The 14,370-nt window shown below is 36.3% G+C and overlaps 1 protein-coding gene and 1 pseudogene across 5 annotated transcripts in view; both read right to left on the reverse strand.

The window, feature by feature from the left end:
* The window catches only part of LOC132691794 (disintegrin and metalloproteinase domain-containing protein 18), a 143,677-nt gene that overhangs the window by 62,278 nt on the left and 67,029 nt on the right, over window positions 1-14,370 (reverse strand). For all 5 annotated transcript variants that reach the window (XM_060653498.3, XM_060653500.3, XM_060653497.3 and 2 more), the window contains 2 exons: window positions 14,101-14,299; window positions 10,552-10,657 (listed from right to left, as the gene is read on the reverse strand). In XM_060653498.3, the coding sequence (XP_060509481.2) occupies window positions 10,552-10,657; window positions 14,101-14,299 (305 nt within the window). The remainder of the gene's footprint in view (window positions 1-10,551; window positions 10,658-14,100; window positions 14,300-14,370) is intronic.
* On the reverse strand, window positions 5,584-6,641 carry LOC132691802 (tubulin beta-4B chain pseudogene; annotated as a pseudogene).

Below are 14,370 nucleotides of genomic sequence, written 5' to 3' on the forward strand. Positions count from 1 at the left end.
AACAATACTTATTCTATAGTAAACTCATGTGGATGCAAAGTGGTGGATACTATCCTAGTCCCACCCAACTAGACACTTTCTTCAGATACTTATAATCTTCATAATGGAACCAAGTCTTTTAATAAGTATGCTGAGTGTGGTGCTTACCAAAGGATTTCACGTTTTTTTCTAATTGCGTCTTTGGAGATTAAGGAAAATCCTGCTTCTCCTTGGATCACATGACCCTATCTTAATGTTTTTTATATTTTCTCTTTTCATATATGTTCTTGAATTTGGATCTGTAAATATTTTTAAGCCACTTTAAGTTATAATTAACACCTACCAAGCTATACATATTTAATGTACCCAATGTGATGAATTTGGGGATAAGCACATACTCAATGAGTCCATCAGCACCATCAAGGACATAAACATATCCACCACTTCCTAAAGTCTCCTCCTGCCTATGTATATAATAATAATATTAATAATAATATTAATAATTTATTATATTATTTTAAAATATTTTGTGGCAAGAATGCTTATTATATGTACTACTACTTAGCAAATTTTAAGTATACAATACCATATTTTTAGTTATAGTAACTATGCTGTGTAGTATGTCTCCAGACTTATTTATGTTGCTATACTTTTTCAGTTTTATTGGGGGTATAATTGACTAATAAAATTGTAAGACAGTTAAAGTGTGCAAAGTGGTGATTTGATATGTGTACATATTGTGAAAGAATTCTCCCCATTGACTTAATTAGCGCATTCATCATTTCATATGTTTATCCTTTTTGTATGTATCTGAGAACATTTAAGTTCTACTCTCTTAGCAAATTTCAATTATACAATACAATGTTATTAACTGTGGTCACCATATTACATTAGATACTTGGACCTTTATTCATCTTAAAACTGAAAACTTGGTACCCTTTTACTAACATTTCTGTATTTCTCACTTGTAACTATTTTTATACTCTCTGTTTTTATGAGTTTAACTTTTTTCTTATTCCACAAATAAGTGATACGGTTTAGTATGTGTCTTTCTTTGTCTGGCTCATGTCACTCAGCATAGAGCTGGCCAGGTTCATCCAAGTTGCCACAAATGACAGGATTTTTTTCTTTTTTAAAGCTTAACATATTCCATTGGATACATAGCACTTTTTTGATCCATTTATCTATTGCTGGACATGTAGATTGTTTTCATATCTTGCTTGTTGTGAATAGTGCTATAATTAAATATCCTCAAGATACTGATCTAATTTCTTTTGGCTATTCAGCTATTTTTAATTTCCTGAGGAAACTCCAAACTATTTTTCATACTGGCTGTACCAGTTTACATTGCCATAAACACTATATGAGGGCTCCCTTTTCTCCACATCTTTGCCAGCATTTGTTATCTATTATCTTTTTATAATAGCCACCCTAACAGATATGATTTGGTATCTTATGGTTTTGATATGCATTTCCTTGATGATTCATGATGCTGAGGACCTTCTCGTATACCTGTTGGCCATGTGAATATGACCCTTGGAAAAATGTCTGTTCAAGTCCACTAAAAAAATATTTTCTTGCTATTGAGTTGTAAGATTTCTTGTGTATTTTAGATAATACCACTTATTGATATTTGGCTTGGAATGGTTTCCCATTCCATAGCTTGTATTTTCATTTTGTGGATGGTTTCATTTGCTAACTTGAAGCCTTTTAGTTTTGTTGTACTTCTACTCGTATAATTTTTCCTTTGCTGCCTTTGCTTTCAGTGACAGTAAAAAATCATTACCAAGACCACTGTCAAGGAAATTATTGTGTCCATTTTCCTCTAGGAATTTTACAGTTTGAGATGTCACATTCAAGTGTACTTTAGTTGACTTTTGTTTATGGTGTGAGATAGATGTCAGTTTTATTTCTTTCCCTGTAGCAATCTCATATTTCAAATATGATTTATTGAAGAGACTATCATTTACCATTGTATAATCTTGGTCTTTTTGTCAAAAATTAATTGATTGTGTCTGCATGTGCTTATTTTTAGACTGTATATTCTGTTCCATTAATATTTGCTTGTTTTTATGACAATATTTTATGCCAACTCTTGATCACTGTAGTTTTTTGTTTGTTTTTGTTCTGTCTTTATTGAGGAATAATTGACATATAACGTTAGATTCAGGTGTACAACTTAATGATTAGATATTTGTATGCACTGCCAAATGATCACCATAATAACATCTGTCACCATACCCAGTTACAATTTTTTCCCTTGTCATGAGGACTTTTAAGAGTTAGTCTATTAGCAACTTTCAAATATGCAATTTGAATTATTAACTATAGTCATATGGCAGTTCTTGTTCTTTTCTTTTTAACTTTTTAAAATTAAATTTTAGTTAGTTAACATACAGTGCAATATTGGTATCAGGAGTAGAATTCAGTGATTCATCACTTACATACAACATCCAGTGCTCATCATGACAAGTGTACTCCTTAGTACACATTACCCATCTAGCCCATTTCCCTTCCACCTCCCTCTGTCAATCCATAGTTTGTTCACTATCATTTAGAGTTTCTTGTTGTTTGTTTCCTTCTCTTCTCTTCACCCCAATACCCATATGTTCATCTGTTTTGTTTCTTAAATTCCACATATGAATTAAATCATATGGTATTCCTCTTTCTCTGGTTGACTTATTTCACTCAGCATAATACATTATGCTCCATCCATGTCATTGCAAATGGCAAGATTTCATTCTTTTTGAAGGCTAAGTAATATCCTATTATCTATCTATCTATCTATCTATCTATCTAATCCTATTATATATATAATCCTATTATATATATATAATCCTATTATATATATATATATAATCCTATTATATATATATAATCCTATTATATATATATATAATCCTCTTTTATATATGTGTGTGTGTATATATATATATACATATATATATATATATACCACATCTTCTCTACCCATTTATCCATTGAGGGACATTTGGGTTCTCTCCATAGTTTGGCTATTGTTGAACTGATGCTATAAATATTGAGGTGCATGTACCCCTTTGAATCAGTAGTGTAATTGCTGGATCTTAGACTAGTTCTATTTTTAGCTCTTGAGGAACTTTCATACTGTTCTCCAGAGTGGCTGCACCAGTTTGCATTCCCATCAATGGTGCAAGAGGATTCCCCTTTCTCTGCATCCTTGCAAATATATGTGCTTTCTTGTGTTGTTAATTTTAGCCATTCTGATAGCACTGAGATAGCATCTCATCATGATTTTGATTTGTATTTCCCTGATGATGAGTGTTGTTGAGCATCTTTTCATGTGGCTTCTAGCCATTTGGATGTCTTCTTTGGAAAAGTGTCTATTCATGTCTTCTGCCCATTTCTTAACTGGGTTATTTGTTTTTTGGGTGTTGAATTTGATAAGTTTTTCATAGATTTTGGATACTAACCCTTTATCAGATAGGCCATTCCAAAATATATTCTCCCATTCTGAGGATGCCTTTTAGTTTTGTTGATTGTTTTCTTCACTGTACACAGCTATTTATCTTGAGGAAGTCCCAATAGTTTGTGTTTGCTTTTGTTTCCCTTGCCTTCAGTGATGTGTCTAGTAAAAAGTTGCTATAGCTGAGGTCAAAAGGGTTGCTTCCTGTGCCTAGGATTTTGATGGTTACCATTCTCATATTTAGGTGATTCATCCATTTTGAATTTATTTTTGTGTATGGTGTAAGAAAGTGGTCCAGTTTCATTCTTCTGCATGTTGCTGTCAAGTTTTCTTAACACCATTTGAAAAGACTGTCTTCCATTGGACATTCTTTCCTGCTTTGTCAAAGATTCATTGACAGTATAGTTTTGGGTCAATTTTTTTGGGTTTCCATTCTGTTCCATTGATCTATGTGTGTGTTTTGTGTCAGTACCATACTGTCGTTAAAACTACAGTTTTGTAATATAGCTTGAAATCCGGAATTGCGATGTGTCCAGTTTTGTTTTTTTTCAGAATTGGGTCGGCTATTCGGTGTCTTTTGTGGTTCTACACAAAGTTTAGAATTGTCTGTTCTAGCTCCATGAAAAATGCTGGTGGTGTTTTGATAGGGATATCTTTAAATGTGTAGATTGCTTTGAGTAGTATAGACATTTTAACAATGTTTGTTCTTCATATCTGTGAGTATGGAATGCCTTTCCATTTCTTTGGTCCTCTTCAATTTATTTTATATGTGCTCTATAGTTTTCAGAGTATACTTCTTGTACCTTTTAGTTAGGTTTATTTCTAGGTATCCTATTGTTTTTGGTGCAGTTGCAGATGGAATTGATTCTGTGACTTCTTTTTCTGCTGCTTCATTATTAGTGTATAGAAATGCAACCGAATTCTGTATGTTGATTTTATGACCTGTGACTTCCCTGTATTAGTTCTAGCAATTTTTGGGTGGAGTTTTTCAGGTTTTCTACATAGCGTATTATGTCATCTACAAATAGTGAAAGTTTTACTTCTTTCTCGCTGATTTGGATGCCTTCTATTTTTGTTGTTGTTCTCTGATTGCTGAGGTTAAGACTTCTAGTACCATGTTAAATAGTAACAGTAAAAGTGGATATCCTTGTCTTGTTCCTGACTGTAGGGTAAAGGTTTTCAGTTTTTCCCCATTGAAGATGATATTAGCTGTGGGTCTATCATATGTGTCCTTTATAATGTTGAGGTATGTTCCTTCTATCCCTATTTCTCAAGTGTTTTTATAATGAATGGATGGTGTATTTTGTCAAATGCTTTTTCTGCATCTATTGAGATCATATGGTTCTTATCCTTTCTTTTATCAGTGTGGTATATCATGTTGATTGATTTGCAATTATTAAACCAGCCCTACAGCCCAGGAATAAATCCTGCTTGGTCATGGTGAATAGTTTTTTTAATGTACTTTTGAAGTCGATTTGCTAATATCTTGTTGAAAAGTTTTGCATCCATGTTCATCAGGGATATTGGCTTGTAGTTCTCCTTTTTAGTGGGGTCTTTGGTTTTGGAATCAAGGTAATGTTGGCTTAATAGAATGAGTTTGGAAGATTTCTTTCTAATTTTGGAACAGCTAGAAGAGAATAAGTATTAACTCTTCTTTTAATGTGTGGTAGAATTTCCCTGGGAATCCAACTGGCCCAGGACTCTTGTTTGTTGGGAGATTCTTGATTACTGATTACATTTCTTTGCTGGCTATGGGTCTCTTCAAATTTTCTATCTCTTCCTGTTTCAGTTTTTGTAGGTTGCCAGTTTCTAGGAATTTGCTCATTTCTTCTAGATTGCCCAGTTTGTTGGCGTATAATTTTTCATCATATTCTCTTATAATTATTTGTATTTCTGTGATGTTGGTTTTGATCTCTCCTCTTTCATTTGTGATTTTATCTATTTGGGTCTTTTCTCTTTACTCTTTTATAAGTCTGGCTAGGGGGTTATCAATTTTGTAAATTCTTTCAAAGAACCAGCTCTTAGTTTCATTGATCTGTTCTGCTGTTTTTGTTTGTTTGTTTCTGTATCATTTATTTCTGCTCTAATCTTTATTTTTTCCTTTCTTCTGCTGGCTTTAGGCCTTACTTGCCATTCCTTTTCTTTTTTTTTTCTTTTTCTTTTTCACTATGAAAATGCTTTAATAGTGGCGTCTGTACAGCATGTGATGTCAAGACAAGAAAAAGAGCAAGTGCATACAGAGACATGGCTATCAGAGAACAGATTGTGAGCAAATAAAGAGTTCACACAGCTTCCACATGCTTTACTGGGTATCAGCTCTAGACCACCTCTTCCTCTTCCTCCTCCTCAAACTCGCCTTCCTCCTTGGCCGTCGGGTCCTGGTACTGCTGGTATTTGGACACCAGGTCATTCATGTTGCTCTTGGCCTCAGTGAACTCCATCTTGTCCATGCCCTTGCCTGTGTACCAGTGCAGGAAGGCCTTAGGCCTGAACATGGCTGTGAGCTGCTCTGAGATGCACTTGAACAGCTCCTGGATGGCCATGCTATTGCCAATGAAGGTGGCCGACATTTTTAGCTCCCGGGGTGGGATGTCACAGATGGCAGTCTTCACGTTGTTGGGGATCCACTCGACGAAGTAGCTGCTGTTCTTGTTTTGGACATTCAGCATCTGCTCATCCACGTCTTTCATGGACAAGCGACCCCTAAACACTGTGGCCAAGGTCAGGTAGCAGCCATGGCAAGGGTCACAGGCAGCCATCATGTTCTTAGCATCAAACATTTGCTGGGTAAGCTCGGGCACTGTCAGGACTAGTACTGTTGGCTGCCTCTGCTGGTCAGTGGGGTGAAGCTGGGCATGAAGAAATGCAGGTGGAGGAAGGGGACCATGTTGACAGCCAGCTCACGCAGGTCAGCTTTAAGCTGGCCAGGAAAGCGCAGGCAGGTGGTGACTCCACTCATGGTGGCTGACACCAGGTGGTTGAGGTCCCCATAGGTAGGTGTAGTCAGTTTTAGGGCTCTGAAGCAGATGTCATAGAGGGCCTCATTATCAATGCAATAGGTTTTGTCTGTGTTTTCTACGAGCTGGTGGACCGAGAGGGTGGTGTTATAAGGCTCCACCACCGTGTCTGACACCTTGGGCGAGGGCACCACACTGAATGTGTTCATGATTGTGTCCGGGTACTCCTCCTGGATCTTGCTGATGAGGAGGGTACCCATCCCAGACCGGGTCCCACCACCCAGGGAGTGGGTCAGCTGAAAGCCCTGCAGGCAGTCATAGCTCTCAGCCTCCTTCCTCACAACATCCAAGGCCTAGTCAACCAACTCTGCACTTTCCGTGTAGTGCCCCTTTAGGTGTAAGAGTAGGTTGTGTATTTGGGACCTTTCTTGTTTCTTGAGATAGGCTGTTGTTGATAGTGGCGCTACAAACATTGGGGTGCGTGTACCCCTTTGAATCAATTTTTTTGTATCCTTTGGATGAATACCCAGTAGTACAATTGCTGGGTCATAGGATAGTTCTATCTTTAATTTTCTGAGGAACCTCCACACTGTTTTCTAGCATGGCTGCACCAGTTTGCATTCCCACCAACAGTGTAAGAAAGTTTCCCTTTCTCCACATCCTTGCCAACTTCTGTTGTTTTCCGAGTTGTTAATTTTAGCCATTCTGGTGGGTGTGAGGTAGTATCTCATTATAGTTTTGATGCGTATTTTTCTGATGATGAATAATGTTGAGTATTTTTTCTTCTGTCTTTTAATCATGTGTATGTCTTCTATGGAGAAGAGTCTCTTCATGTATGAAATAAAAAGAATATTCTTTTTGTCTTTTGTACATTGACTTTAAGTTTTTGCTTTGTGTTTACCATGAGGTTTACATAAACAGCTTATATTTGTAACAGTTTTAAGCTAATGAAAACTCCGAACACATACAAAAGCTCTACATTTTTACACCCCTCCTGCACATTTATATTTTTGATGTTATAGTGTGCAAATTTTTACATTGTTTATAAATTAACAAATTATGGTAGTTATAGTCATTTCAACCCTTTGTCTTTTAATCTTTATACTAGAGTTATGAGTGATTTACCCACTATGATCACCACATTAGAGTGCTCTGAATTTAACTATTTATTTGCTATTTCCTATAGATGTTATTCTTTCATATGTTTTTCTTTTTCTAATTAGTGTCCTTTAATTTTGGCTTAAAGAACCACCTTTAGCATTTCTTGTAAGGCTGGTCTTGTGATGAACTTCAGTTTTTACTTGTCTGGAAAACTCTCTATTATCTCACTCTCTTCTGGACTGCAGATTTCTGCTCAAAAAATCTACATATAGTTTTATGGTGTTCTCTTGTACATATCAAATTACTTTTGTCTTTCTGCTTTTAAGATTGTCGCCTTGTTTTTAACCTTTGACAATTTAATTTTAATGTATTTTTAAATACGATTTATAAATTTTAATACATTTAAATATATTAATACAAAAATGTAATTTTGCTGTGGGGATTTTAGGTTCATCTTTTAGCTTCTCCCTGGGCTTCCTGTATCTGAATATTTGTTTCCCCCAGATTAGGGAAATTTTCAGTCATTATTATTTTCAATAAGCTTTCTGCCCTTTTCTCACTCTTTTCTCATTCTGATACTCCTATAAAGTGTATAACGCTCTTTTTAATAGTGCCCCATAAGTTCCTTAAATAATCTTGACTTTTTTTCATTTATTTTATTTTCTTTCTCTTTCTCTTTTTCAATTCGGTCATTGTATTCTTCAGTTTTGTGATTTCTTTGGTACTTTCTTATAATTTCCATCTCTTGGTTAAGCCTCTCACTTTGTTCATGCATTGCTCTTCCAACCACAGTGCACATCTTTATGACTGTTATTTTTATCTATCAAGTGAATCAGTTATCTCCATTTCATTAAGATCAGTTTCTGGAGATTATTATTTTGTTCTGAGAAAATACTCACATGTTTATGTTTTCTTGAATTCTGTGTTCATTTCTATGCATTAGATAAAATAGTCACCCCTCTCCATCTTAACAGAATGGTCTCATTTAGGAGATAAACATCATCAATTAGCCTTGCCTGGCCTTAGTTCCAGTTTGCCTTTCAATCTTTTTTGATTCCCAGAGACACCTTATTTTTCTTAGTGGCTCCCAGTAGTTAAGATGTGCTAAGACCCATCAGTATCATAAAGGGGAGGATTGCATACATCTAGGGGCTCCTAGACTGGAAAACAGCATCTTAAGACAGAAACTGGAAAAGTAGGTAGTTAAGACCCTCTAGGGAAAAACAGGAGATGGACATTTTTGCCTCCTTCCTCTGTGCTAGGCCTGGCTTTATAGCTGCAGGGTTGGGTAGGGGAGGATATTCCTGGGTCTGTTAGGAACTATTTCTTTGTACATTCCTGTGAGACTTGTGAACAGAAGTCCTATTGGCTATCAGAACTAGGTAGTTTGGGGACCTGTTCTTTGGGCAAAGGGTCAAAATCTGTGGTGCAAGACATCCTTTATAAGCTCCTTCCAGAGATACTAGAGACTTGGAGCTGGCTAGGAAGAGATACTGGGAGAGAAAGCTGCCAGCTTCTCTGGTCCCTGAGCAGGATCAAAGCCAGTCCCTTCACAGAAACCTGGTCCTCAGTCAAGATCTTTTACATTATGCAAATGGATTCATATCAGGTAAAGACTTTGAGACAGGCAATTTTGTCTGCTCTCTCTGTGCTGAGCCCTGTGGTATAGCCTCCTGAGAACTCCTTCTTTCTTTGCAACAGTCTTCTGGGGCTTGTGAATAGAAGTTCCTTTGGCTATCAGAACCAGATGATCTGGGGACTTGTCCCTTGGGCAGCAGTGCAAAAGTTGGAGAACAGACTTATGTACACATTCCTTGCAGGGAGATATTAGTGACTTAGAGTGGGCTACAAGGAATTGGCAAAGGAGGTGTCCATCACTTTCCTCAGTCTCTGGGAAGGATCACAGCTGTCTCCTTAGAAGCCTAAGCCTTAGGTGACAGCTCTCTAAATATGCAGCCAGATCCCTTTCAGGGAAAGGGCCGGGATAGGGAAGTTTTGCCTGCTTCCTTTCTCATGAGCCTTGGAGGATATGTGTGACATGTGCTTAAATTCCTGTTAACAATCATTCCTTTGTTTGTCACAGTCTTGTGGGTCTGTGGACACAAGCTTTGTTGGCTTTCAGAACTACATGTTTTGTGATCCTGTCCTTCAGAGAAGTGTCTTAAAATGTTGGGACACTAAATGTGGGGGTGAAATCCTTTGTTCCTCAGGAAGAAACTGGTAATTGGGATTTCCTTTCCAGTTGCGTGGTTCTGTGCCAGTTACGTGTTTTATGGTGAACGTGTGTATCTACCTGTTTCAATGTGAGTATTTTCTCAGTTGCTCAATGTGTAGGAGTCCTTCTGGTGTTTTTTGGACTTCTTTTAGAAGTAATTGCTTCATGTGTACATGAAGATTCAGTGTGTATATTGTAGGAGTAAAATTCCAAAGCCTTCTATGTTACCATCTTGGTCAACCTCTTATCTGTTATTTTTTTATTCCTTGGTTTTCAATAGTCCATTGAAAGTATTTGTATTGGATTAAGTATTTGTACTTAATCCAAGTATTTGTAATGGATTAAGTTCTCCCTTATTGGATTTCATAAATCCCTTAAAAATATTCCAGTACTTCCAGTTTAGTTATTGATATGTACTGCCATGTGTTACATATCAGTATTTTGGAAACAAATAACAACAACAACAACAACAGAAACTTTATTCCTTTCAATAATCTCATGTCTCAAAAATCAAAGCACTTGCTTTAGGATCATTATCATATATCAACTTAATAAAAAAAACTCAGTTTTAATTCTCAGTTTAGTGCACAAGTTTCTGATTCTTGGTGGTTTGTGCCCACTTCTTACCTCTGGTAATAAGCATCAGCCTTTTTTGTCTAGTTTCATCATTAGAACATATTAGAGAAAAAAACAGGCAAAAAGAAAACTGAATTATGTAAAAGAACAATATGTGCAATGTTATTTTAAAATATTCTCCTGATACACAATTTACTGACCATTACTCTTTAGCGTCTCTTAACAGGCAATATATAATTCTTATGACTTAATAAAACAATTATTTTCTATATACATACCTCTGTTCACAGGGCAATGGTTGTGAATTTTTAAAACCACAGTTTCCAAATTTATCATGCAGAGAATTGATTTCTTTGTAACAGGCAAACGGAGCACCTTGAGCACCTAAAAATGCAAACACCTCTGTTAAATTATTATTATTAATCTAAATTAAATATTTTTTCCATAAAAAACTAATGAAACTCTTATTGAATAAACAAAAAATCATGAGCTTGGTCATACTTTTTTCTGTGTGTATCTTGTCAATGCAAGTAGAAAGAAACAATTGTCTTACCTAACAGAAAACAGAAAACAATTATATCTATTGCAGAAACATTATATTATTATTAACAATAATTGGCTGTCCCTTGCTGTGGGAATGTATACTGCCTCATCTAATGAACATTAGACATGACATTGTAATTTGAAACATGTCACTTATGGGCAGAAACCTTCAGAACTGAGTGTCAGATCCTCTTCTCTGATGGAGGATAAGCAATGTTTTAAGTAGATGTTCACCTGTCACTTTGGGTATCATAGTAAAAGCAGTGTGGAGTAGCAGAATAGTTGTATTGGATATCTTAGATGTTTTAGGGTTCTTTCCATTTCATTAAACACATGAATTGGTACTTAAAAGTGGAGTTCCCGGGTAAAATGTGTCTAAAATATGTGGCATTGTCATTGAAGCCTGGTAGTAGGTGGTAATAAAATTACTATCATTGGATAAAGAAGACTAATGCATGCTATGGGAGGATAAGACACTTGAACAAACTCTCTTCTCAGCAATTGAAAGGGAAATCATAGCCTTAATAAACTTGTCTTAGGCAAAGAAGTAGGGAAGCAGAAACTATCTTGGTTACCATTGGCTACATTTGACCAGAAGGTAAAGGTACTCAAGAAAAAGATAAACTAAACTCAGAAAAGAATCTGTTATTTCAGACAGTAATTTAAAAAAAAATTGAGAAAGCCTAGAAATATATCCATCCTACAGCATTGGGGTGGATAATGATGGATGCTGGCTGATGGAAACTAGCCAAATAATTATGCTTATTTGATTGTTCTGTATCTCTTCCATGGTGGATGCTCATTGGTGGGTGTTAACTGGTGGATTAATACAAAGATCTTCACATTATTGTCCATTTCCATGTGTCTTAGCATATATTTCTATTCCAGAACTCTTGCCTCTAATCTTCTGGTCTTTCCACACCCAGGCACCTCACCAACAAACTAGGCCCTTTGTCATTGTTTAAGAGAATATCGATAATCTACTTCTGGCTATTTTTCCTTCCACAGAAACAAATGACCAGATGGTCAGTATCTTTCTTTCAAGGCAACCTGCAAAGTGAGGCTGCAGTATAGCTACTGCTTTTTCCCCCACTTATGACTAGTGACTGAGCCAACACATCTATAAAGCAAACATAAGCTTGTTCTTCTAAGTGTAACTTGGTCATTGTGAAATCCCATGAAATTTCATAGGTATGAGCTAAGGGAGATGCAAAGGATCTTTTTGCTTGTGCTTGAATCCAGGTGAATGAATGACTTCCATCTACCTGACCATTTAACTTAGTGGGTCTGACATAACAAAGCTTATACTGTACAGTTCTGAACACATGGGTTTTTGGTGTCTGAAAGTCAGATTCTTCATCTCTACAGGAGTCAGTAGTGTGCTCAGAGTGGTTTTGTCAAAGTGGTATCGTTCTCCAGTTTAGATGGAACAATCTTTCTCCAAAACCCCAGAGAACTGCTCTATTACTCTCCCAAAGAGGCTTGGTAAAAGTCCCATATAGCAGTTTTTCTCATGACCCACACCTCTAATATTATTGGGGCTGCTGTGTTTTATAATTCAGAATGCAGGGCTTCTTGCGTTGCAGCTTTGACATGCTGCAGAACCCTTTCCTGCTTTTTACATCACTCCACATTAGCAACCTTTCATGTCATCTGGTAAATGAAATCAAGCAGTACTTCCCCATGTGGGATATACTGACTCCAGAACCCAAAGAGGCCTACCAGGTGGTGTGCTTTTTTAGTTAAATGAGATGCAAGATACACACCATTTGGTTTTACTTTGCAGGAGACGTCAGATAATACCTCTGATCACTGGATCCTTAAAAATTTTACTGATGATAAATTCCTAAACATTTTGAAAGTCTGTCTCCTGCCCTTTATAGAAAATGTGCTTTACTTAATCCTCCAGCATTCTAGCAGTGCTTTTCTTATTTAGCTGGATTAGAACAAAATCATTGATGGAGTAGAAAATGTGATATATTTTAAGATGTCCACATCTCTACAACTTTATGATTGACAGCAAAACTCAACATTAATGTCATTATCCATTTCATGTGAAAGCAGACTGTTGTTAATTCTTTTTTTAAAATAGAAACAGAAAAGAATATATTTGCCAAATCAGTGGCTATACTCCTACTACATATGCTATCCTGCTCTAGCATAGACACCACATCTGGCATAGTGAGTGCAATTAATCTACTGCTTGTCTGCATTTGCAGTGGAATATTATTATCTTCCAACACCATCTGGTTTCTACAAGAATCATATTGAATAATTAAATATATTCTGCATCCTTTAGATTTTTAAAGGTAGTATTAATTTCTGGTAGGAGAGAATTACAGAGGCTTTCTCCATGGCCTTATCAAATAGGCCAAGGACATAATTATGGGACTGCACAAACTATTAATATGTCAAACCTGATGATATCCTCTAGGACTAAAAAATAATTGCCAAATGGATTTGTGGACCCTGTAGACCCATTGTGCACTGAAAGTTGTCAAAGATTCTATTCCCTTGGTAATTTCAACATTTAAATTTCACTTAGAGTGGGCCATTGTTTCCATCTTTCTGGAAACAATCCTAATAGAAATTTTTACTGTCTTCTAGGATCCTTGCCAGGGTGTTAAGTCTTATTATCTTAGGAGAGTACTCCCAAAATAATAAACTCTCTCTTATCCAATCTTATGTTCCCCTATCCAATGTTATGATCAAGCACTCTCAGAATCCAGTTCCATGTACACCCCCTTGATTCTGGCAGTAATTGCTGTCTAGGACCTGTAGCTCTATTGGGGTATATTTCCTTTACTCCCTTATAAATTCCAGCACATCCTGGCTCTATTTTGCTGTGACTTGAACTTGACTTACAGTTAGTGTCCAGGACAGGTAAGAGAGAGATCCTGATGGGGATACAATTTGTGTTATGAGTGACAGGTTTCCACATTATCTTCATATAATGGGAACATACTTATGTCATTATTAATTGGTGCAGGTGGTGGTGTGAAGGATCAGTGCTGTACCATTTTATAAATTCAGTAGTTTCAGAGAAGTCTGGAGGCTAAAATTGGAGAGAACATATTTTCAACTGTTCCCATCCTAAGTATAGGTTTCATTCTTCTTCCAACCAGAACCTTAATTATGGCAAAACAGACTTCACTGAGAATTTAACCTCCTCTGAAGTTCCTTCAACTTGATAATTAAGACTTTCTCTAACTTTCCATTTGATATATCCCTATATAGAGGGATTCAAATTTAAGGTAAAAGAAATATATAATAAAGAGCAATACCTTCTCCAAATATCTGGGCACACTGGTTATCAGTAGTTTGGCATCGTCCATTATAACAATACGCAGTTCCCAACCTACACAACTGACCATTCGACGCATAAGTGTCAGGAACACAATTACTAGAGGTTCCATTGCAATATTCTGTAAAATCACATTCTTGATCAATACTCTTTCTACAAGGAGTGCCTGCTAATGATATCTAGGAGGAAAAAGAAAAATAAAACCATATTCTATGAATAACTATTCTTAGTGAAGAGATTTGTCATATAA

The sequence above is a fragment of the Panthera onca genome, chromosome B1 (assembly GCF_046562875.1).
Source record: "Panthera onca isolate mPanOnc1 chromosome B1, mPanOnc1 haplotype 2, whole genome shotgun sequence".
Taxonomy (NCBI): domain Eukaryota; kingdom Metazoa; phylum Chordata; class Mammalia; order Carnivora; family Felidae; genus Panthera; species Panthera onca.